Here is a 25194-nt window from a genome sequence, read left to right on the forward strand (position 1 = left end):
TTAAAATTAATATTACAGTTTAGTTTGTTCTCTTTCATGTAAAGTGGATGAAGTCTGCTGAGAACGAAACAGGGCAAAAAAAAAAACACAAATTCAACAGACAGGTCCAGCAAGGAGAAAAAGAGTTCTTTCCAAGAGAAAGGATCATCACAATGCATAGGTAAAGGAGTCTCCGAGAAACAGAAGCACAGTCAGCATATTTAGCTGGTGCGGTGGCAGCTCTCAGCAGTTTCAAGGGCAGCCCAACCTCAGAATCTGAAAGTGGTTAAGATGAATGGGCTAAGTGTGCACATTGACAGAACAATGGGTCACACAATATTATCTGATCATCACAGAAATACTGCCAGTTTGTAGGGTTTTGTGGAAAGCTCGAGTCTACAAAATGCAAAAATTAAGAACAAATTCTCAGTGAGCTTGGAAACTCCGAGAGAAAAAAAAAATCCATGAACTACTAATGAGGGTCAAGGGGAATAACTAACTGCAGAGATTGGGTCTATAAAAGGTAGTGGCACAGCATGCAAGGTCAATAATAAAGTTGAAGATACAGATTAACTTAAGCATAACATAGAAGAAAGGATGAATTGCTCAAGCCTTGATACTGGAGTGGACTCAAAAGATATCACCTCAGTACAAAGGAAAGACATTTAACCTCAAAACTCTTAACAATGGTCACTACACAACTTTGAACACTCTGACATAATTAAGTTTCCTGTGGCTTCTACAATGCATCATGCAATTAAGGTTGCAAAAAGCTAGGCATATGGAGCAGCAATAACCCAATCTGTCCTCAGTTCTACAAATGACAAAGTGGATAGCTATAATTACCTCAACATTCCAGGACTAGGGAACAGAGAATCGGTCTATGAAAGGAAGGTTGGGAAGTGGAAAGACCATACTATGAATGAACAGTGATGACACTCAAAAACCTTGGTCATATTTAAGGTTAGCAAAGGTCACTCGAGATGTTGGGAAGCTGAAGAAAACCTCACCACTTCTCTGTAGGTTACAGGATGAGAATATCAACAAGTGTGCAGCTAATACATGAGATGTTAACTCCGATAGCTTCCTGAGATTGGAAGAGGAACATTCAGGGTTATGCTCAACTTCTTCCACATTTTGACTCCCTTAAGTCAATCCCAACCACCTTGTGCAGAATCACAGAATTTTAAGATGGTTACAGCAGTGGAGGAAGCTAATTGCTCCACCGAGTCCATGATGACTCTGTAAGTACTGTCCCACCAAACCCACTCTATTGCCTTCAAAAGTACAACCAGGACTCAAAACTATCCTGCAGAATATACTATCCTACATTTATTTAACACATCTGTGATAAAACTATTCATAGAATTGTACAGCACAGAAATGAGCCTTTTGGTCCACCTCATCCATGCTGACCGTGACACTAATCCCATTTGCCTACATTAGACATGTATCCCTACACACCTTTCCTATCCAAATGCCTTTTAAATGCTGTCACTGTATCTGCCTCTACCACCTTCTCTGGCAGCTCATTCAGATAATCACAACTTTTTGTGCGCAAAAACTTAACTCTTCAGATCTCCTCCAAATTTCTGTTCTCAATTTCTCCCCTCTCACCTTAAACCTGTGCCTAGTTCTAGATTCCAAGTGCATCTAACCAATGTTTTGTACAGCTGCAATATGACATCCTAACTCTTATACTAATCTCCTATCCACCCGCTTCGCCACTCTTAGTGAGCTACAGATACATACCCCAAGGTCTCTCTGTACGTCAACACTTCTAAGGTCCCTTCCATTTACTCTATGTGCCCTATCAGAATTTGACTTCCCAAACTGCATTACCTCACACTTGTCTGGATTAAATTACATCTCTAATAGCTCTACTCAATTTTCCAGTTGATCGAAGTCTTGCTGTATCCTTGGACAATCTTCTTTGCAATCTATAACTCCACCAATTTTCATGTCATCTGCAAACTTACTAATCAGACCACCTACATTGATCACTGTCCTACACCACTTGTTACAGACTTCCAGTCAGAAAAACCCCTCTCCACCACTAACCTCTGCCTCCTATCACCAAGCCAATTTTAGATCCAGTTTGCCAACACAGATTGATCCCTTGTGCCTTAACCTTTTGGACCAGGCTACCATGCAGGACATTGTCAAATGCTTCATTGAAGTCCATGTAAACCTCACCTAATGCCCTACTATTAATGTTCTTAGTTACCTCCTCAAAAAACTCATATTCATGACATGATCTTTCATACACAAGGCCATGCTGACTCCTCCCAAGTAGTCTATGCCTTCCCCAGTGAACATAAATCCTATCCCTCAATCGCCATCAACAAATTCCCTACCAATGATGCAAGGCCCACCAGTCTGTAGTTTCCAGGCTTATCCCTACTGCCCTTTATAAATGAGGACAATGTTAGATAACCTCCAGTCTTCTGGTACTTTACTCATAGCTAACAAAGATGCCAACATTGTCACTGGAGCCCCAGCAATCTCCTCCCTTGCCTTCCTTCACATCCTGGGATAGATCCTGTCAGGCCCTGGGATTTATCCACCCTGATGTGCATAAACATTTCTAACACTTCCTCCTTCTTGATGCAGGAATTTTCCAGATTATCAGCTCTCAGCTTCCACATCCTTCTCCTTGGTGAATACCAATGAGAAGTATTCATTTAGACACACAGATATCCATTTCGGTCCCCAAGGGGACCTACTCTTTCCTAATATACCTTATAAAAGGTTTTAGGACTCTCCTTAATCCTACTTGTCATCCTTATTTCATGGCCACCTTTTACCTTTTTATTTTTAAGTTCTTCATATATCCCCTATAAACATCAAAGGACCTGGCTTAGGTAGTTTCCCATACCCAATTTACACTTCTTCCTTTTCCCTGATCAAGCCTTCAATATCCTTGGTTAACCAGGGTTCCCTAAACTTACCATCTTTGCTTCTTACTCTTAGAGGAAGATGTTAACTCTGAACTCTCAATATCTTGCTTTTTAAATGCCTCCCACTTTTCAGATGTTGTTTTACAGTCTAGCAACTGCTCCCAATCTACTTCTACCAGGTCCCATCTTACACTGTTGAAATTTACCTTCCTCCAGTTTAGGGTCTCAAGAACCAACATTTTTTTTAAATAAGACTAGTAATCTAAAACAAAAGTCAGAGATTTAAATTCAAAACTTTAGTTTGCAGACAACAGGTGAAATTGTTATACCTATTGGGATTGATACTTTAAAATGCCTGCTCTAAATGATATAAACCTGAAGTTTATAACTGCAGTCTATTACTGACAATGGCTGTAATTTGATGTGGTAAAGAAAGCATATCACATATTGAAGCATATTGCTCATTCTATTTTACTTGCTGCTAATTGGTGCCATTGTGGTTTATTAAGCCCAGTAATAACACCAAATGCCAGTATTTAGACAACTTTGATAAATGAGAATGAGAGGTAAAGTATCACATTTGGTGTCCCACTGTGAAATCTATCAACAGAATTATATTGCCATTGATCAGTGGAAACTAACATTTAATTGAAATGAAATGGATGCTCCCAACTGAAAGAGAAGTGATCCTCACACAATCCTGCTGCTGCTCTTGGATTTCTATACGATGGACCTTTCTATAATAGGTCAACCAGAAGCTATTATTCTCACAAGAATCCTCAACAAGTTTCCTCTGAACACAGAACAGTAGGAGAGTTTGGGAGAAAATTATGATTGCTCTCAACTATCTGTTAAAAAGACCAACTGTGCAGAAGCCAATACCAGTTATCAGTGAGGATCTCCCCTCCCTATTTGGCATCAAGGAACATATCCACATCGATTCAATAAAACTGCTCATCTTCCAGTGGCTGAAAAGCAGCTTTTCAAAGGGGGATTATTCTGTAATTTACAAGGGGAATAGACTGATAAAATGGAAACATGTTACACTGAGAACAGTCACTTAAAAGAATCTCCAACAAAAGCTTACAATTATAAAGCTACAGCAATGCCAGTTCCTCACTGGCCAACGGTTTCCGTTCTATGTCAAACCATTGGCCAGTAATATAGCACAGAAACAAGCCCTTCGGCCCCACTCATCCACGCTGACCAAGGTGCCCATCTGCGTTAATCCCATCTGCCTGGGTTTGGCCTATGTCCCTCTAAACCTTTCCTATCCATCTGCCTGTCCAAATATCTTTGAAATGTTGTAACTGTACCTGCATCTACCACTTCCTCTGGCAGTTCATTCCATATACCTACCACCTTCCATATGGAAAAATTTGCCCCTTCAAATCTTTCCCCTCTCACCCTAAACCTATGTCTTCTAGTTTTAGACTGCACTACCCTGGGAAAAAGACTGTGACCATCGACCTTATCTAAGCCCCTCATAATTTTATGTTCACTCCTGAGCCTCCTTCACTGTAGGGAAAACAGTCCTAACCTATCCAATCTCTCCTTATAACTCAAGCCCTCCAGTCAAAATCCAGTTCTACTTAAATTTTTACAAATTAATCCTGTTTAAGTTTTCGACAGGACTTGAAGACTGGAATGAAAACTTCTTTGTCAAACTTAAATCAAGAGACTGCAACCATACAGTCTGTCAGTAACTTAAGACAATTGGATGTGGAGCTAACTGTGGGATTATTGCATACAACTCATTTTAATATAACAGAATCCATTGCAGCACATCAGCCAGCAAGTTTGTGGAATATAATTTCACAAAATCAGCGAAGTTTCAGTGACTATTTGTCCAAAGTTATGTTAATTATAGTGATACTTACATTCAATAATTGTCATATTTACCTACACAGCTTTAAATCAGTTCAACAACTAATTACCTGTGGAACCACAGGTTCCAGAGGTGAATCTGAGGATACCTGTTGAAAGAGCCAAGGATATTTTAAAAAAAACAGCAAAAATGAACTTTCTTTATTGTTTTTGTAATTAATGGAGACTCTCTCCCTACCCCGAATCATTTGAAACAGCAGGTTGGTACATCCCTGAGAACCCTCAGTGAAAAAATAATGAAAGATACATCAAAAACATTTTAACTTTAAAAAAACCTGTAAACAGACAAAACTAGCATCCAGCTTCCAACCATGAAATGGAATCCAGTTACAAACTCCTTGCTCATCTTGTTCTATAATTTTCTTTCACTCCACCCCAACATAAAACCTTGTAATGCTCACAAGAGTCATTGTGGTAACAAGAGCTGACTGACAGAAGTTGCTTCAGACACCCAAATGACACAAGTGTTTGTCTGCAATCTAGGTGACAATTGCAATGAAAGCCAACTTTTCCAAAATAAAAATTGTCCAAGGTCCTTTGTCAAAATCAAGCATTTATCTTAAAAATAAATTCATTTGAATAATCAAGATGAATTGGAATATGCTTACAGTACAAAGGATGTCTGAGGATTCAAAACAAAGTTCATTCCAAAAAAATCCCACCTTCACCATCCTCCTCGCCACACAGTTCTTTTGTTTTGGAGTAGAATGTGCAACGCTTGGGCTTTCACAATTAATGCAAAGAGAAGTATGCCTCTAATTACCACGATGCACCCCAACTGCCTCAAACTTCGAGCAACATTCCACTGTATAACAAACAGGTGAGCCAGCAACCATCAAAACCATATGCAGTCTAGGTTAAGTTATTTAACCCGATGAGGAATCTAGCTCTTTTGTTGATGAGTTACAACAAATTGCATTGAGGCAATTTCCTTCAGAGCAAACAAACGAAATGTCACGACCAATCCATACAGACGGCAAAGCTTTCATATGCTGTCAATCAAATGAGATGGATGCAACATAAATTTCCAAGTCAATTATTCCCTAGCTACTTACAAGGTTTGCTACATGACCATGAAGGAACCACCTGGCAAAAGATATCCAAGGATGATGGCTTTGGCTCTCCACAGTACTGAGCTGGAGAGATTTAGCCTCATCTGGTATTGACAGTTTATCTACAGTAGAGAAGTCAAGAGATGAGATTGTGATGCAAGGCTGGCTTTCATCAGCACAAGTGGAAAGCGACACTAATGCCACCAAGCAGCAGCTTGTGAATCAGAAATTGGAGTGAAGGTAGATCCTTGGGGGACCCCAAGACACAGCACTTCAGGCATGGGAAGAGAAGCATTACTCTCTAGTTATACCTGATGAAGTGAGAATAGAGCCAGAGTATAGCCCCATCCTGTTGATCCCCAAGCCCAACTTTCCCAAACCACAGAATCCACACCCTCCCTGAATGTTTAGGAGAGCTCTGCATATTGAAACAGAGCAGCAGACAATGTCTTTAGATAACATTGCATACTTTAACTCCCTCCAGTCATACCCAATTATCATTAAGCCTTCTAAACCACATTCAATACAAATGTAGAAGTGTTTTTTAAAAAAGGTCATGGTGTAGTGGCCGGCCTACCTATTTGTGTGGCTGTCTGCTTTTTTAATTTAAAAAAACCAAAAGCATCTTGTAACCAATAATCTACTTCCAGATCTCTGCCAACAGAGAACTGAACAAGCAACCACAGCGCAATTTTATGCTTTCTCCCATTTTAAGACATCCACAGTAGCAATTCTGAAATTCGGCGTGCAGGGATCAAATTCAATCACAGATTTACTGCACTTCAAGGAGTCTTCTTCAATTAATTATTCAGTTCATTTGATGCGTTCTCACCATACATTGGCCAGTTACATGGGACTACACTCTTATTTTTCTGCCCCTCAGTGACACCTGTAACATCCCCCAGTTTCTGCATGTATGCTGATATCACCCAGTTCTATACCACCACCATCTCTAAACACATCCACTATCAGACATTCAGTACAAGATGAATATACATCACTCCAAGTAAACATTGTAAAGACTGAAACTAATATCTTTTGTCCCTGTCACAAACTTGTTTCCTCAGTCACATACTCCCTTACCTTTCTGCCAAATGTGTGAAACTGAAGACCTTAACTGAATCGTTGGCCATTCCATTTATCTTTACCCGGCACTAGTACACCAATTACTTCAATTGGGGCACTGGTGTGAAGACTCTATGACTACTGAAGCTGCAGTAGACCATTCAGATGTTTGAGCCAGTTCTAACATTCAAATCATAATTCACCTGTATTTCACTTTCAGCTGTTGCCAGTTCTCAATCTTGGTATCATACCAAGTCTTGGTATCGTACAAACAGTCTCATATCACACATCTATGCAATCCTGAGACCATGCACTGGGACTTTCATTACAATCAATTACATTTCTGCCTCAAGTACATTCATCCTTTTCATTTCTCTATCCCAATGCACTCCTGGGTGGCCTCCTCATTCTACCGTCCATGAAATGGAGTTTATCCAAATCTCCACTGCCCATATCTGAACTCACACCTTTCTGTTGACCCTTCACCCTAGGCCTATTGATCAACCCTGGCACCCAGTTCAGTAATGCCTCAATTTTAAAATTCTCACTATTATTTTGAAGTTCTGCCACAACCTTGCCCTTTCCCATCTTTCACTAACTTCCTCCAGCCCTACAACCCCTATCAACATGCCAGACCCACCTAACTATGGCAAAGTTTAATTATTCCGCAATGGTGGAAGTGCTTTAACTGTCTGAAAAAAGCTCTAGAATGCCATCATTAGACTTCACCACACATCTATTTTGTTTTTTAAAAAAAAGATACACTTTAAAACCTACCTCTTTCACGTTCTTGAAGATTTGCTTTATAACCTACCTGTTTTTTTCCCCCCCAAGCATTTACTCATGTTATATGGTTCAGCTTCAATTTCTTCTTTGGTATGCTCCCATTCCTCCACTCTGCCACCAAGTTAGTTATTAAATAACATCACAAGCAGCTCCCTCCAGAATTACCCAAGAAACACATCCTAGTGACTCCTGTCTTGTCGTTTTGCTGGACTGGCAAATCAGAGAAAGAGAGTTTGTGTTTGTTTCTGCTATCCCCTAGCTTATCTCATATCTCAAACCCCTCAAACTCCAAAACATTGGTCTTTTATTCTGCACCACCTCTATAGCCTGTACCCCATCTACATCAAGGTGTCTCTGTTTTTGAATAATCACACAACTAATTCCCATCTTGTTTACTATAGAGGACATCTCTGGATGAATCCAGGCGGGAGGCCTTATTGGGTCTGAGGAATATTTCCTGACCAAGTAACAGATTGTAATCTTATCTCAGAACTGCCTCTTGGCAATGAGCATAGAAGCAAACCATCCAGATAGAAACCAGTTCAACTTGATCCCAGGTAGTCAAACACCAAGCTCACATTTCAGACAGCCCAGGATATAGAGCTACAGCTGCAAAGAGGCAGTCCTTTATTTTCTCTTCTGCCTTACCATCACATCCAATGAGAAGAGACCACTTGCAAGGTTCAGGTCTCAGAAGACAAATTCCTATTACAAGAGTAACTTATGAAAGGTTGGAGTAAAATGAAGTGCCACTGTATATTAACATTATAATAAAGTTTCAAATCCCCAATATTATTGTTGTTTTTTTCCTGAAACTCGATGCCAACCACCTCCTTCCACATATGGTAAGTTTGGTCCATCCTTCCTTCGTGACAAAAAAAGTTGCTTCGCATTCCTCTATTCTTCCATTAATCTGCTGCCTGTGTTGCACTGAAGGATGAGGCATTTTTTTAAGATAGCCACCTTTGGTGACATTGGTAAAGCAAGACAAAGTGGAGGTGATTGGATAATTCCCCAGCCAATAAAACTTGATGACTACACTGCTGAATTTATTCACAGTTTTTGTAACTGTCATTGGTTCCTTTTTTCCCCCCCGAAGAAAAGATTCTGCTGCCTGTAACTCAGAGATAAACTACAAAGTATGGGAACATCTTTATAAGGCAGAGAGAAAAATCACAAGAAAATCTAAAAACCTTTATTTTTAAAACAGAATTATTAACTGATGTTTAACTATTTGCCATCCCAACCACCAGAGCACAAACTGGAGAATGAAATGTCCATCATATGGCATCCGGCTTCAATATTGCCCAGCAAATGCAGAACTATGGACACAGAAGAGTACCCATCTCTCTGTTGTGTAGCCTATCCAGATAACCCCACAGCAAAACTCTATTTGAGACTGCAGCTCTACTTGATAACTTAAAAAGTTATCAGCAGCTGTAGTAGACAGCCTGCATCCTCGTTATTTAGCCTCAGTGGCGGGAGATTAAAAAACCAACGCAATGCCAAACGCTTCACAACTAATCAATTGCGAAGTACAGTATAATGACAACAGCAAATCCAGCAGCTAATTTGTGCAGAGCAAGGTCCCACAGCAGGTAAACAGATCAGTAGCCAGTTAATGCATTTACAGTCATGTGGATTGAGGGAATTGTCATGGCCTAAAACACCAGAACGGGTTACATCCACCCAAATTCCCAGAGACCATGCTTACAGTTTAATGTCACATCGGTCATCGTTGACATAATCATCTCAGCCAATGAGTTGGCAGTGATGGGTCACGATGCACACAAATAGCCTATTGTAAAGAAAATGAAGACAATCAACTCAAAGCAAACTATTTAGAGAATAAAAGAAACAGAAACTATAACGACTTCTCCCAATAAAAGCAGGATTATTTCTTCAGGGGAAAAAAGGAACCAACAACAGTTACAAAAACTGTGAATAAAATCAGTCAGCAGTATAGTCACCAAGTTTAATTGGCTGGGGAATTATCCAATAATACCTTGCTTTAGCAAAGTCACTATCGGTGGCTATGTAAAATAAAATGCCTCATTCTTCAATGCAACACTCCCTAATATTTTAGATCACGTACTCCAATCTCACAGACTATTTTCAAAACAGCAAAGAAATGTGAGCCCACATCCTACTTTACAACAGTTACCACAATTCAAAAGAATGACTGTAAAACATCTTGCACCCACCAAATTTTGGTACATTGGACACACAACAAAACGCAAAGATTATCAAGCTGATAATCACTTTGATCAACAAATAGCAATTAAATATTTTTGCCTTGTATTCTTATACAAAACTCAATTGTTATCTAGTGCATTTTTCCAAAATATAAAGCCCCAAGAATCAAAAAGAAAACGTGACATACTGCCCTCAAAATAGTTTTCTGACAGAAAGGAGAAAACATTTAAACTTGGTGCTAATTTAAGGATTGAAACTTTTGAATAAATCTCCCATTAGGGAATGTTACATTCTGTACAGCCCAAACACAGCCAGTTGCCCTATGTCTCACTCCCTTATAGCACAATATTATTTTAAATAAAGATTAAGCGTTGATTATGTCAACTTCATTGATGCCAAGGTGCTGTCATTGCTGGCAAAGGCAAATATTCGTAAACTGACCTAACAATCTTCCACTGCAAGGGTGCAGCAGGTGACATACCCTGTGAACTCTTAAGATTAAACAGGATGTTATAGTGAACTAATTTAGACATCACTGAGTTTTAATTCACATGCATGTGGCTGCCATTTGAACTGAGTGGTTTGAAAGCCTATCTGGGGGTTGGGGTGGGGGGCTGGGGGGGTGCCAGTTAAGAGCTAACCAAATTGCTTTCGTGCAGCCAGACTGCGTAACAATGCAAGATTTCCTTTCCTGAAGGAAGAAATGGGTTTTCACAACAATGTAGTGCCTCATGATTACCACAGAATCATTACCGTTAAGGAAGCCACCATTAAATCTATTTAGTGTATACTAGCTGCCAGAGAGCAACCCCAGTGGTCCCATTCCTCTGCTTTCCCCCCCAAAGCTCTACAAGTTGTTAAATACCACTCCAATTCCCCTTAGAAGGTACTGATCAATCCCTTTCCACCACCCCTACAGACAGCAAATTCCAGATCACAATTACTCTCTGTGTAAGGTATCTTTGCCCGTGTTTTTATATATTTGTACACACTAGTTGCTGAACCATGTGCAAATGGGAACAACTTCCCATCACTACACCATTAAAATTAGTTGAGACTTTGTACACTTTCATCAAACATCCTTTCAATCTCCTTCCTGCCAAAGGGAGACAAGCCTAGCTTCTCCATTCTGACCCCATAATTAAAATCCCTCATCCCTGGAACCCTTCCGGTCAATCTTCTCTCTGGCCACTCAAAGGCCTTTGCATCCTTCCTCAAGCGTGGTGAACAGAATTGGACACAGCAGTCAAGTTGTAGCCTACTGCATTTTGCACAGGTTCAAAATAATCTTCCTTCTTTTGTACACCGTTTCCATTTATAAAAGCCAGGACCCCGTGTGCTTTGCTGGCCACTCTCTCAACATGCCCTTCCACTTTCAAGTACACCCAAGTCTTGCCATTTAGTCAGTACTATCTCTCTTTATTCTTTCCGCCGAAGTGCATCACTTCACACTTGTGTATTAAATTTTGTCTGCCACCTGGCTATCCATTCAGCCAGATGCATCTTCCTAGAGTCTATGACTATCGCCCTCACTGTTAACTACCACTTCCAAGCTTTGTCTCATGCACAAATCCGGAAATTTTAATCTGCATACACCCAAGTAATTAATTCTATATTTTAAAACAAAAAGGGTCCTCAGCATTCCTGGGGTACACTACTGCCTACCATCTGCCAGTCTGAAAAACAATATTTATTCTACTGCCTTATGCCAACTTCCTATCCAGAAAACACTTATCTTCTTGAACAGCAACATACAGCAGATCCAAGTTGTTAAATTACACTCCAAAATCTTGCCCACAAATTTAACACAGTACACATGTATCCTTTGTGACAGTTTAACTTTGTGGGACTCAATTTCTCTAACCAGCTCTTTTGTGTTGCCTTTATGAAAATCCTTGCAGATGACATCAAGTGTAATTCCTTAATCAGTTATCCACAACAGAATTTTATTCCAAATTAATTTGCTTACTTGAATTTAAAATTCTCCATTTGCTGTGGTGGGATTCAAACTCATGTCCCGGCCCATGGATATTAGTCCAGTAACTTAACCATTTAGTACTGTAGAAATTCAATAGGTGCTGAAAACACAAACCAGAACCATTTCATCATTTAATTACCATAATCTCAAAGTGATACTCATTATTTATCAACCTGATTATAGTTCTAGTATACCCAAAACATCCCATGTCAACTTTTCTTGGCAAGACTGGAGTTCAAGTTAATAAGCACCATGAAGTGGTAAGTTGATGCAATACAAAGTAAACAGATGTTTGCTGGTTTGGAAACACTCTTAACAGCAAAAAAAAGGCCTCTATTATGAAGATAACATATCCTAAATATAGATGTGCACTCAAACATACTTTCTCGTCTAACTCAATGTAATTTATGTTTTTTCGGATATTGACACACTCTCAATATTATATTGAGGCATGATCTAAAAGTCTAAAATATTGGTTTTACTGAACTGGCAAATTAGAGTTTAAATTCAAACTTCAACCAGGCAGTTTCAAACACCCTGCAAGTACTTCACTGCAAGTGTACATAGCCTGTCAGAAGTGCAAATGCAAGATTCCTGACTATTTTTGAAGAGGATCGGGGTACTTGGGGTCATCTGTTTCACACTGTTGCACATATTGGCCTCAGGAGAGGAACAAAAAGGTTTCAACAAAGGCCATTTGCTTTTAGTAAAGTGGGTTCTTTGTTTCCAATAAGTGTACCTGAAAATTCAGGCTCAGGAAGCACTCGAGCTACAATTAAGTTTGAAGATCGCACTAAGGTTAAGATTTTAAAGCAGCGCTCAGCAGAAGGAGGATGTTTCTGTCAACAACTGGGTCTGCATCCTTTTGAAGGCATGGCAAAAGTGCACAGCGATATTTCACTTTAGCCGACAATACATCAAATCATCTCAGACCAAAACATAACCTTAAGACAAGATACTAGAAAAATCCTTACCCATTTCTCTTTCTTTTATCAAGTTAACTAAACTTCACTTTAACTCACAAAAACTTCAAGAAAACACTTACTTTCTTGACAGAAGACCCAAGTTAAATCACACTCTGAGAATTTGCCTTCAAATTTATCATATACATGTGCTGAAAATGTCAAGGTTCTGTTCATGATCCCTAATTTTCAGGAAATTACAAAAATCCCTCTCAGTTAAAAACACACATAAACATACTGACAGAATTAAAAGTCTGTCAACTTAAAGGCGGAAAAAAAAGAATCAACAAGTTTTAGGAGAAAAAATCAACTAAAACAGTGACATTTATAACGATTTACAACACAATATTGCTGATCAATTCTGTCAAAGGATACAAGAGAGGCAACAAAGCTGGGAAAGAGGTAAAACTTGTGCTAAATCGGTTTAACAAGGTCAGAATGGTGAGAAAATTCTCTGCACAACAAAGATTTTCCAACTATCGAAGAAAACGAATTCATATCAAGAAAAAAAGTAAGGTGGGGGGAGGGAAGAAAGAGGAAAGATTGCAAATAACATGCATGGAGCAGTACAAACTGCAAGGGGCTGGGGAAGCAAACAGGAATTTCAATTTTCTGCAAACCAGATGAGTAAGAATGAGAAAATAAAAGGTAAAACGTTAGAAACCGCATTAATCTTTCACCGCCACCTCCCCAACCCCCAAGCGCACACATACACACACAGTCAGAAAACACAACAAACACAGGTCATTTTAACCCATCGAGATGATTTCAAAGACCCGTGCCCGCCGCACAAGCAAAAAATGCCACCCTTGAAACCTTCAGATTACAAGACATTTAACCACCACCCCCACCATATTGCTGACAGACACCACCGCCCCCCCCCACCCACCCACCCACCTACCTACCTCCTCTTCACCACTCTCTTACCTGATGGTAAAATGTTTGCTCTCCCTCTCACACATTATCCATCCAACAGCCCGCCATGGCACATGAAGAAAAGCGAATGCTTCTTCCTTTTACAACAGCCTTAGGAACGCATCCTCGGTCTTTTTTTTTCCCCCCCTCCCCTCACTCACACACACACCATATACACACCATACACACACACACACACACACACACACACCCAAACACGCACATAGACACCCAGACCGGCGGCTCTGCTTGTTGCAGTTGGTGGAGAGGAGTGAGGGGGGGGGTGGGAAACCTGTCTTTTTTGCTCTCTCCTCGCCCTTTTCCTCCTTTTAATTATTTCTTTCTGATAAAAGATGACACTAAACACCCAAAGTGCGCCATGGAGGGATAAACACAAAATGGCCGCCGCGCCGCCCCGACAGGGAGGGCGCTGCAGCCGCCCCGACCCCCAACACACGACGCCTTCCCCCGCCAACCCGCCGTTCGCCGGCCGGCCGGCCGCCCGCCCCGGTGGCGACGCCGACCCCCGCGTCCCCCCCCACCACCACCACCGCTCCAAAACTAAAAAACAAAACCCTTTCCCTTCATCTTCCCTTTCCCAAAACACGAAGGCGCACAAAAAAAAAGTCTTACCCACACCCCCTTGCGCCGGCGACCGTTTGGCTGGCGAGCTCGCTCCTCGTTTCGCCCGCCAACCGGCGGCGTTCGCTCATCTTAATCCCGCCGCCCGTGATCTTGAGGGGAGGGGGGGGATATAAAAGAGAAAAAAGGGGAAGGTGGAGGGTCTATACCTATTGTTTTAAGTCTTAATTTATTCCAAGGTCGTGATTTTTAACCCAGAATGCAATGCGCGCGGGGGGTAGCTGCTGGTGACCAGCAGCGAGAGGGGAGGGGAGGGGGGGGGGGGGGGAGGTCATAAAAACCCCCCTCAAAACATTGCAAAAACTCTAAACTTCCAGCGCTCGGGTTGTTTTGCATCTGGGACTTTGCAGCACGGGCGTCTCAGGGGCGAGGTGCAACTTGATGGCGGGCGGCATCCCGAGCTGATAAATTGGCGTTTGGTTTCATCATGGGTTTTTAAATCTCCCAGCGTGCCTTTCGGTGAGACGAAGGGAGGGAGGGCAGAGGTTTACTCGGTATTTTAGTGGGGAATATCAACCCTTTCGCAAATATGTCTCTGTAGCGGGGATGTTAGGGTGAGCTTTGATTCGAGGCAAGCCCGAAGCGGTCCGCCTTATGGTTGGAAGGCGCGCCTGGCAACCCGGCTCCCTGCCATAGCAACGGGAAGGGAAACGTTTAGCATCCAGGTAGAAAAACCTCTTTATTGACGACGACACCGGTGCAAATATCCCCAAATGTGTGTTTAATGAAGGAAAACTCCCTGTAGATGGTTTTAAAATTGACCCGAGTTATGGGGGAGGCGCCCTTGAGGAAGGGGGGAGGGGAAGATGTCCCTGAATCCAAAAATGTTCTGTTAAATTTTACTTTTCTCAATTGCAAGAGACGGTGTTGGGGATAATTTATTCCGCTGATTAACCTTTTAAACAAATGGTTGCGGGTCAATTATTCAGGGGGGTTGTGGTGACCTGTTGACCCGACCGGAAGTGTTCTTGAGCGGGGCAAGATGGCAGCGCCCGCTGCGAGGGGCGTGTGAAGGGATTGTGATTCATTATATCTGGCGGAGGAGGGTGAGGGGGGGCTCGGTCGTTATATCCGGCGGGAGGAGGGTGAGGGGGGGCTCGGTCGTTATATCCGGCGGGAGGAGGGTGAGGGGGGGCTCGGTCGTTATATCCGGCGGGAGGAGGGTGAGGGGGGGCTCGGTCGTTATATCCGGCGGGAGGAGGGTGAGGGAGGCTCGGTCGTTATATCCGGCGGGAGGAGGGTGAGGGAGGCTCGGTCGTTATATCCGGCGGGTGAGGGGGGCTCGGTCATTATATCCGGCGGGTGAGGGGGGCTCGGTCATTATATCCGGCGGGTGAGGGGGGCTCGGTCATTATATCCGGCGGGTGAGGGGGGCTCGGTCATTATATCCGGCGGGTGAGGGGGGCTCGGTCATTATATCCGGCGGGTGAGGGGGGCTCGGTCATTATATCCGGCGGGTGAGGGGGGCTCGGTCATTATATCCGGCGGGTGAGGGGGGCTCGGTCATTATATCCGGCGGGTGAGGGGGGCTCGGTCATTATATCCGGCGGGTGAGGGGGGCTCGGTCATTATATCCGGCGGGTGAGGGGGGCTCGGTCATTATATCCGGCGGGTGAGGGGGGCTCGGTCATTATATCCGGCGGGTGAGGGGGGCTCGGTCATTATATCCGGCGGGTGAGGGGGGCTCGGTCATTATATCCGGCGGGTGAGGGGGGCTCGGTCCTTGTATCCGGCGGGTGAGGGGGGCTCGGTCCTTGTATCCGGCGGGTGAGGGGGGCTCGGTCCTTGTATCCGGCGGGTGAGGGGGGCTCGGTCCTTGTATCCGGCGGGTGAGGGGGGCTCGGTCCTTGTATCCGGCGGGTGAGGGGGGCTCGGTCCTTGTATCCGGCGGGTGAGGGGGGCTCGGTCCTTGTATCCGGCGGGTGAGGGGGGCTCGGTCCTTGTATCCGGCGGGAGAGGGGGGCTCGGTCCTTGTATCCGGCGGGAGAGGGGGGTGAGGGGGGCTCGGTCCTTGTATCCGGCGGGAGAGGGGGGTGAGGGGGGCTCGGTCCTTGTATCCGGCGGGAGAGGGGGGTGAGGGGGGCTCGGTCCTTGTATCCGGCGGGAGAGGAGGGTGAGGGGGGCTCGGTCCTTGTATCCGGCGGGAGAGGAGGGTGAGGGGGCGCTCGGTCCTTGTATCCGGCGGGAGGAGGGTGAGGGGGGCTCGGTCCTTGTATCCGGCGGGTGAGGGGGGCTCGGTCTTTCTGTCCGGTGGGAGGAGGGTGAGGGGGGCTCAGTCGTTATATCCAGCGGGAAAGAAGGGTGAGGGGGGGCTCGGTCCTTGTATCCGGCAGGAGAGGAGAGTGAGGGGGTGCTCAGTCCTTATCTTCGGTGGGAGGGTAAGGGGGTGCTCGGTCCTTATCTTCGGCGGGAGGAGGGTGAGGGGGGCTCGGTCCTTGTATCCGGCGGGTGAGGGGGCGCTCGGTCCTTGTATCCGGCGGGTGAGGGGGCGCTCGGTCCTTGTATCCGGCGGGTGAGGGGGCGCTCGGTCCTTGTATCCGGCGGGTGAGGGGGCGCTCGGTCCTTGTATCCGGCGGGTGAGGGGGCGCTCGGTCCTTGTATCCGGCGGGTGAGGGGGCGCTCGGTCCTTGTATCCGGCGGGTGAGGGGGCGCTCGGTCCTTGTATCCGGCGGGTGAGGGGGCGCTCGGTCCTTGTATCCGGCGGGTGAGGGGGCGCTCGGTCCTTGTATCCGGCGGGTGAGGGGGCGCTCGGTCCTTGTATCCGGCGGGTGAGGGGGCGCTCGGTCCTTGTATCCGGCGGGTGAGGGGGCGCTCGGTCCTTGTATCCGGCGGGTGAGGGGGCGCTCGGTCCTTGTATCCGGCGGGTGAGGGGGCGCTCGGTCCTTGTATCCGGCGGGTGAGGGGGCGCTCGGTCCTTGTATCCGGCGGGTGAGGGGGCGCTGCGCTCGGTCCTTGTATCCGGCGGGTGAGGGGGCGCTCGGTCCTTGTATCCGGCGGGTGAGGGGGCGCTCGGTCCTTGTATCCGGCGGGTGAGGGGGCGCTCGGTCCTTGTATCCGGCGGGTGAGGGGGCGCTCGGTCCTTGTATCCGGCGGGTGAGGGGGCGCTCGGTCCTTGTATCCGGCGGGTGAGGGGGCGCTCGGTCCTTGTATCCGGCGGGTGAGGGGGCGCTCGGTCCTTGTATCCGGCGGGTGAGGGGGCGCTCGGTCCTTGTATCCGGCGGGTGAGGGGGCGCTCGGTCCTTGTATCCGGCGGGTGAGGGGGCGCTCGGTCCTTGTATCCGGCGGGAGAGGGGGCGCTCGGTCCTTGTATCCGGCGGGAGAGGAGGGTGAGGGGGGCTCGGTCCTTGTATCCGGCGGGAGGAGGGTGAGGGGGGCTCGGTCCTTGTATCCGGCGAGTGAGGGGGGCTCGGTCTTTCTGTCCGGTGGGAGGAGGGTGAGGGGGGCTCGGTCGTTATATCCAGCGGGAAAGAAGGGTGAGGGGGGGCTCGGTCCTTGTATCCGGCAGGAGAGGAGAGTGAGGGGGTGCTCAGTCCTTATCTTCGGTGGGAGGGTAAGGGGGTGCTCGGTCCTTATCTTTGGCGGGAGGAGGGTGAGGGGGCGCTCGGTCCTTGTATCGGGCGGGTGAGGGGGCGCTCGGTCCTTGTATCGGGCGGGTGAGGGGGCGCTCGGTCCTTGTATCGGGCGGGTGAGGGGGCGCTCGGTCCTTGTATCGGGCGGGTGAGGGGGCGCTCGGTCCTTGTATCGGGCGGGTGAGGGGGCGCTCGGTCCTTGTATCGGGCGGGTGAGGGGGCGCTCGGTCCTTGTATCGGGCGGGTGAGGGGGCGCTCGGTCCTTGTATCGGGCGGGTGAGGGGGCGCTCGGTCCTTGTATCGGGCGGGTGAGGGGGCGCTCGGTCCTTGTATCGGGCGGGTGAGGGGGCGCTCGGTCCTTGTATCGGGCGGGTGAGGGGGCGCTCGGTCCTTGTATCGGGCGGGTGAGGGGGCGCTCGGTCCTTGTATCGGGCGGGTGAGGGGGCGCTCGGTCCTTGTATCGGGCGGGTGAGGGGGGCGCTCGGTCCTTGTATCGGGCGGGTGAGGGGGCGCTCGGTCCTTGTATCGGGCGGGTGAGGGGGCGCTCGGTCCTTGTATCGGGCGGGAGGAAGGTGGGGGGGGGGGGGCGCTCGGTCCTTGTATCGGGCGGGAGGAAGGTGGGGGGGGGGGGGCGCTCGGTCCTTGTATCGGGCGGGAGGAAGGTGGGGGGGGGGGGGCGCTCGTTCCTTGTATCCAGCGGGAGGAGGGTGAGGGGGCGCTCGGTCGTTACGTCCGGCAGGAGAGGAGGGTGAGGGGGCGCTCGGTCGTTACGTCCGGCCGGAGGAGGGTGAGGGGGCGCTCGGTCGTTACGTCCGGCGGGAGAGGAGGGTGAGGGGGGCTCGGTCGTTACGTCCGGCGGGAGAGATGAGTGAGGGGGGCTCGGTCGTTACGTCCGGCGGGAGAGATGGGTGAGGGGGGCTCGTTTCGTAAGTCCGGCGGGAGAGATGGGTGAGGGGGGCTCGGTCGTTACATCCGGCGGGAGAGATGGGTGAGGGGGGCTCGGTCGTTACATCCGGCAGGAGGGCTGAAATGGGAGCTGTGGAGGGAGAATGAAATATGCACGAGCTTGGATAGCTAAATGTCCTGTTAATCTATTACTCATCATCCCCCCCCTCACATCAGCTGAGGATCCCTGAGATGTTTGCAACAACAAACAATCTGCTGGTGGAATGGCAGGTGAAGCAATGTGTGGGGTGGGGAAGGATTTGTTGACATTTTGGGTCGAGACCAATCGACATCTGCAGTTACTTCTGTCTCCAGTTACGAGGTGAGATTGGATACAAGAGACTGCAGGTGCTGAAATCTGGAGGAACAGACAATCTGCTGGAGGAACTCAGCAGGTCAGGCAACACCTGTGGAGGGAAATGGACAATCAGGAAGTCCTGATGCAGGGTTTCCACCCAAAATGTTGATAATTCTTCCCCCCATCCCTACCCCACCCCACTGACCTGCTGAGTTCCTCCAGCAGATTGTCACTCTAGACACTCATCATTTTGGGTCGAGATCCTTCATCCAGCATCTGCAGTCACTTCTACCTCCAGTTATAAGGAGAGACTGGGTAGGCTGGGGACACAAGACTGCAGACGCTGGAGTCTGAAGCAACAAACAATCTGCTGGAGGAACTCGGCAGGTTGAGCAGTACCTGTTGTGGGGGAGCGGGGGCTGGGGAGGAATTGTCAGGAAGGAACTGACCCACTATTCCTCCAGCAGATTGATTATCGCTCTGGATTGGCTGTGTTTTCCCTGGTGGAGGAACATAGAATATAGAACGGTAGGGTCCCTTCAGCCCACGATGTTGTACCAACTCCACAATCATGACATGTTCTGAGGAAGCTGAAGGGTGACCTAATTGAAGTATACAAAATAACGAGGAGAATTGATAGAGTGGAAAGTAAAAGTCTTTTCCCTGTTGTTGGCGTATTGAATAGGTCATGGGTTTAGGGTGAGAAGTAGAGATTTAGAGGGGATCTGAGAGGAATTTTTTTTTCTACACAAGGTGGTTGGAATCTGGAATGCACTCCCTGAACAAGTGGTGGAGACAGATACTCTGGAAACATTTAACAAGCAACTTGACAAATTGTTGCATCGCCAAGGCATGAAAATCTACAGACCTTGTATGGGTAAATAAGATTACTGTCGATAGATACAGATGACCTTAAATTCACCAGATGCTGGGATGGGATTTGAGCCCTTGTCTCTGGATCCATAGTTCAGAGTTCTGGCTCCCAGACCAGCAACTTAGTAACTGTGCCACCCAACACCTTACTGGTCCTCCCTTCATCTTGGGCCTAAAGTGGTGGGGTTAATGAGAACAGGATGTTTAAATGTTTAATGTATAGGAGCCAAACAAAATATTGTTAGGTAATGTGATAAATTGGTTTATTATTGTCACATGTATGGAGGTTTTGCCTGCCATCCATACAGATCAATTCATCACATCAGTACATTGAGGCAGTACAAGGGAAAAGGAATACCAGAATGCAGAATAAAGTGTTGCAGTTACAGAGACAGTGCAGGTAGACAATAAGGTGCAAGGCAATGATTAGGTGGATTGAGGTCAATTCATTATTATCGTATAAAGGGACTGTTCAATAGTCTTATAATAGCAGAGTAGAAGCTGTCTTTGAGTCTGGTATTATGTGCTTTCAAACTTTTGTATCTTCTGTCGATGGGAGGGGGAAGAAGAGAGAATGTCTGGGGTGGATGGGGTCTTTGATTATGCTGACTGCTTTACTGAGGCAGCGGGAAGTGTAGGCAGAGTCCATGGAGGGGAGGCTGGTTTTCATGACATGCTGAGCTGTGTCCACAGTTCTCTGCAGTTTCTTACAGTCTCAGACAGAGCAGTTGCCATACCAAGCTGTGATGCGTACGAATAGGATGCTTTCTATGGTGCATCAATAAAAATTGGTGAGGGGCAAAGGGTCATGCCAAATTTCTTTATCCTCCTGAGGTGTTGCTGCACTTCCTTGGCCGGGGCATCTACGTAGTTGGACCAGGATAGGCTATTGGTGATGTTAACTCCTAGGAACTTGACACTCTCTGCCCTCTTGACCTCAGCACCATTGATGTAAACAGGAGCATGTGCACTGCCCCCTTCCTGAAGTCAGTGACCAGCTCTTTTGTTTTGCTGACATTGAGGGAAGGTTGTTGTTATAAAACCATGCCATTGGGCTGTCTGTCTCCTTCCTGTACTCCAACATCGTAATTTGAGATTCGGCCCACTACGGTGGTGTCTGCTGCAAACTTGTAGATGGAGTTGGAGCAGAATCTGGCCACACAGCCGTGAGTGTGTAGGGAGTGAAGTTATGGGCTGAGGATGCAGCTTTATGGGGCACCAATGTTGAGGGTAATCGTGGCAGAGGCTTTGCTGCCTGTCCTCACTGATTGTGGTCTGTTGGTCAGGAAGTCGAGGATCCAATTGCAAAGGGAGGTGTTGAGTCCCAGGTCAGGGAGTTTGGAGATGAGTTTGCTCGGAATTATAGAGAAACAAAGGACTGCAGATGCTGGAATCTAGATGAAAAACACAATGATGCTGGAGGAACTCAGCAGGCCAGGCAGCATCCATGGAGAAAAGCAGGCGGTCAGTGTTTCGGGTCAAGGTTAGGCTGTTAGGCTGCAAGGTTTCAAAACAGAAAATGAGGTCCTGTTCCTCCAGTTTGCACTTAGAATTCTCCTGGCAGTGGAGGAGGCCGAGGACTGACATTGGGGCAGGTGTTGCACCTATGGCAGGGGCAGTGGAAAGTTCCTGGGGTGGGAGCAGGATTGGGTGGTGGGGGGGGAGGAGGACGAGTGATCTTGGGAGTCAGGGAGAGAGCGATCCCTGCGAAAGGCAAAAGGGGCGGGGAGGGGAAGATGTGCTTGGTGGTGGGGTCCCATTGGAGATGGCGGAAGTGGCGGAGAATGATGTGTTGGATATGTAGGCAAGTAGGATGAAATGTGAGGACATGGGGGTCTCTATCCCTGTTGGGTCTGGGAAGGGTGGGGGTGAAAGAAGAGGTGCGGGTGCGAGCTCTCTTGACCACAGTAGGGGGGATGCCACCATTGGTAAAGAAGTTGGACGTCACGGATGTCCTGGAGTGGAAAGCCTCATCATGCAGCGGAGAAAAAGGGATAAGTTCCTTGCAAGAGACAGGGTGGGAAGAGCTGTACTGAGCCATTCTGACCCACGAGGAATGAAGCTGACGAAATCCCCTCCTTTCTCCTCACAGGGATGTCGGTGAGGAGCATGCCGGTGATTGCCAGATTCTGCCGACTGGTGAGTGCTGTGTGTTAGTTGAAGTCACCTCTTCTGCCTGTGTTTCCTCCCACCTCTCTTTCCCTCCTTGAGCATTTTAATCAAGTTTCCACCCCCACACCCACCCCCAAAACTGATCTCTGCTGCTAACCATTCAGTTCATGAACCAACCTGCACAACCCTAATCAGTATAGCAACACTACGATCGCTTTACACTACAATGACTTTTTTGTTCTAATTTTGTTCTTTATTGTTAAAAAAAACTGCTTCTAATTGATGTTTTTGTAAATATTGTGTATCTAATGCTCTGTGCCTGTGATGCTGCTGCAAATAGGTTATTCATTGCATCTGTGCACACATGGACTTGTGCAGATGACAATAAACTCGACTTTGACTTTTTAACTTCAACCATTCCTTGTAGTAGCAAGAAACATCTGTTAGGGGAGAGGGAGGAATTTTTGGTGTTTCAGGTTGAAATCCTGATGCAGGGTTTTGACCCATAACACTGACAATTCCTATACTTATCACCCCCACCCCCCCACCCACCCACCTCCACAGATGCTGCTTGACCTGCTGAGTCCTCCAGCAGATTGTTTGTTGCTCCAGATTCCAGCGTCTGTAGTCTCTCGTATCTGTAGTAGCGAGTTCCACTTTGTCACCACTCCCCCAAGTAAATATGTTTCTCCTGGATGGATTTGTTAGTTTTTTTTTAAAGGTCCCTATGCTTATTGGCAAACAAACACCTCACCAGGTGGACGTGCAAAAGAGAATGGGTCAGAAGGAATGGGATTATTTTGAGTGCTAGCATAAACTGGATGGGTGGAATAGCCTCTTTCTATATCATAAGAAGCAGTAAGATGTGATTGTGGTTTTAAACCTGAGATGGGTGAGTATTTTCGGATGTTGATGGGTAGATGAGGCCCCATTACGTAATGGAACAGGCTTGAGAGGGAGACTGGCAATCTAACCCATTGAACCTTGCATGATGTTGCTTTTAATTATTAATTTCTTGGGCTCTGAGCATGGTTGAAAAGGCCAGCATTTGTTGCCCATTCCCAATTGCTCTTGAGAAGGTGACGGTGAGCCTTTTTGAACCGCTGCAGTCCTTCCACTGAAGGTGCTCCCACAGTGCTGTTGGGGAATGAGTTCCAGGATTCAGGCCCAGTGACCATGAAGGACTGGGAGATACTTTACCAAGTAAGGGTGGTGTGCGTCTTGGAGGAGTACCTGCAGGAGGTGATGGTCCCCTGAGATTGCTGTCCTTGTTCGGGTATCAGCCCTGTAAGCCTTCTCTGAAGGTTTGTGCCTTGTAGATGGCAGAAGGCTTTGGGTTACCAGGAGGTGAGCGGCGCGGCACAGGAGACCACTGTCGTAGCCACAGTATTTGTGTGGCTGGTCCTGCTGACCTTCTGGTCGATAGTGGCCCTACCCCACAAGATGACAGGTTGGCAATGGTGATGCTTTAGTATATCAGATGTAGGTGGTTAGGCACTCTCTTGTAGATCTTGTAACATGAATGTTACCACTTGTCAGCCCATACCTGAACGTCGTCTAGGTGTGACAGTGTGCAGGCTCTGACTGCACCATTTGCTGAGGAGTTGCCAATGGATTTGAACATTGTATAAGTATCAGCATCCTATTTCTGACCATTCTGTCGGTAGGAAAGTTACTGATGAAGCAGCTGAAGGTGGTTGGACCGGGAAACTCCTGCAGTGATGTTTTGCGGCTAGGATGATTGATCTCCAACAACCCCTGCTATCTTTCTTTTCGTGAGGTGTAATGTTGAAGATCTCTTCTCAACCACTCTAAAATCTTTGCATCAAGCTACAACCTCCAGTTCCAGTATCACACACAAACATTTTTTGCACCCTTTCCCATGGCCCCCTGACTTTTTCATGATGTGGAGATGAGAGCTCTATGTAAGTCCTCTCCTGGGTCTGATGAAGGCATAGGGAGATCAGAACTCTGCACAGTGCCCCCAGTGTGGCCTTAACAAGACATAGGGAGATCAGAGCTCTGCATGGTGCTTCTGGTGGTCTGAGCAAAGTAGGTGGAGACCAGAACTGTGCACAGTGCCCCCCAGTGTGGTCTAACCAAGGGATACAGAGACCTGAAATGCGCACAGTGCCCCCCAGTGTGGTCTAACCAAGGCATACAGAGACCTGAACTGCGCACAGTGCCCCCCAGTGTGGTCTAACCAAGGCATACAGAGACCTGAACTGTGCACAGTGCTCCAAGTGTGGTCTAACCAAGGTATGTGGACACCAGAATAATGCACAGTGTTCCCAGTGGTCTGACCAAGGGATATGGAAACCTGAACTGTGCACAGTCCCTGCAGTATGGTGTAACCAAGATAGAGGGAGATCAGAACTGTTTCGTGCTCCCTGTGCATCTAACCGAGGGTGATGGAGACCACAGCAGTGTGCAGTGCTCCCATTGTTGTGCAACCAAGGCATATGGAGACCAGATCTGTGTGTAGCACTCCTTGTGTGGTCTAGCAAAGACATATGGATACCAGAACTGTGCACGGTGCTCCCAGTGCAGTTCAATCAAGGCTTGATACGGAGTTTAACATCTCTGCTGTTCAGTGTGTTCCTCCAGAAATAGTCACAGTGCTTGGTTTCGGTTCCAGCCTTGCATACTCATGAGTTGATTGTCAGGGCGTGAAGCAGAGGAAGTAACTAGAGGGAGTGGACATCTTAATTGCTTTACATCTTTGTGCACCAGTAATCAACAGATACTTCCGTGCAATAGAGCAAAGGCCCTGGGTTTGAGAGTTCAATGCAGCTTTTGCCACAGAAACTTGGGGAATTTTTTGGGGGGTGGGGGGCGGGGAGGGTCACAAGGTTGGAGAGCAGGCAAAGACTTGCTTCCTTGTGAAGGTGAAGCACAGAAGCAACTGTGAGCTAGGAGAGTCATAGAGTCATACAGCGCAGAAACAGGCCCTTCGGCCCACCATGTCCATGCTGACCAAGATGCCCATCTAAGCTAGTACCGTCCACTTGCCCGTGTTTGGCCCACATCCTTCT

At 46.9% G+C, this 25194-nt stretch overlaps 2 protein-coding genes across 11 annotated transcripts in view; one reads left to right on the forward strand and one right to left on the reverse strand.

The window, feature by feature from the left end:
* ash1l (ash1 (absent, small, or homeotic)-like (Drosophila)) overlaps window positions 1–14518 on the reverse strand; it is a 213879-nt gene extending 199361 nt beyond the window's left edge. Inside the window, exons 1-2 of one of the 4 annotated variants that reach the window (XM_052045672.1) lie at window positions 14354–14518; window positions 11835–11943 (exon numbers count right to left, since the gene is read on the reverse strand). The gene's annotated coding sequence lies outside the window, so the exon portion shown is untranslated. Of the gene's footprint in view, window positions 1–11834; window positions 11944–13732; window positions 14295–14353 lie in introns of those variants that run through there. The other 3 variants (XM_052045671.1, XM_052045674.1, XM_052045673.1) reach the window with 3 other exon arrangements.
* Window positions 14519–14643: 125 nt separating this feature from the next.
* The window catches only part of dap3 (death associated protein 3), a 33103-nt gene continuing 22552 nt past the window's right edge, over window positions 14644–25194 (forward strand). Inside the window, exons 1-3 of one of the 7 annotated variants that reach the window (XM_052045676.1) lie at window positions 14828–15027; window positions 19928–20051; window positions 22140–22186. In XM_052045676.1, coding sequence (XP_051901636.1) covers window positions 20027–20051; window positions 22140–22186 — 72 coding nt within the window. In that variant the 5' untranslated portion in view covers window positions 14828–15027; window positions 19928–20026. The other 6 variants (XM_052045675.1, XM_052045677.1, XM_052045680.1 and 3 more) reach the window with 6 other exon arrangements.

This window comes from Pristis pectinata, chromosome 40, assembly GCF_009764475.1.
Source record: "Pristis pectinata isolate sPriPec2 chromosome 40, sPriPec2.1.pri, whole genome shotgun sequence".
In the NCBI taxonomy this organism is placed as follows: Eukaryota; Metazoa; Chordata; class Chondrichthyes; order Rhinopristiformes; family Pristidae; genus Pristis; species Pristis pectinata.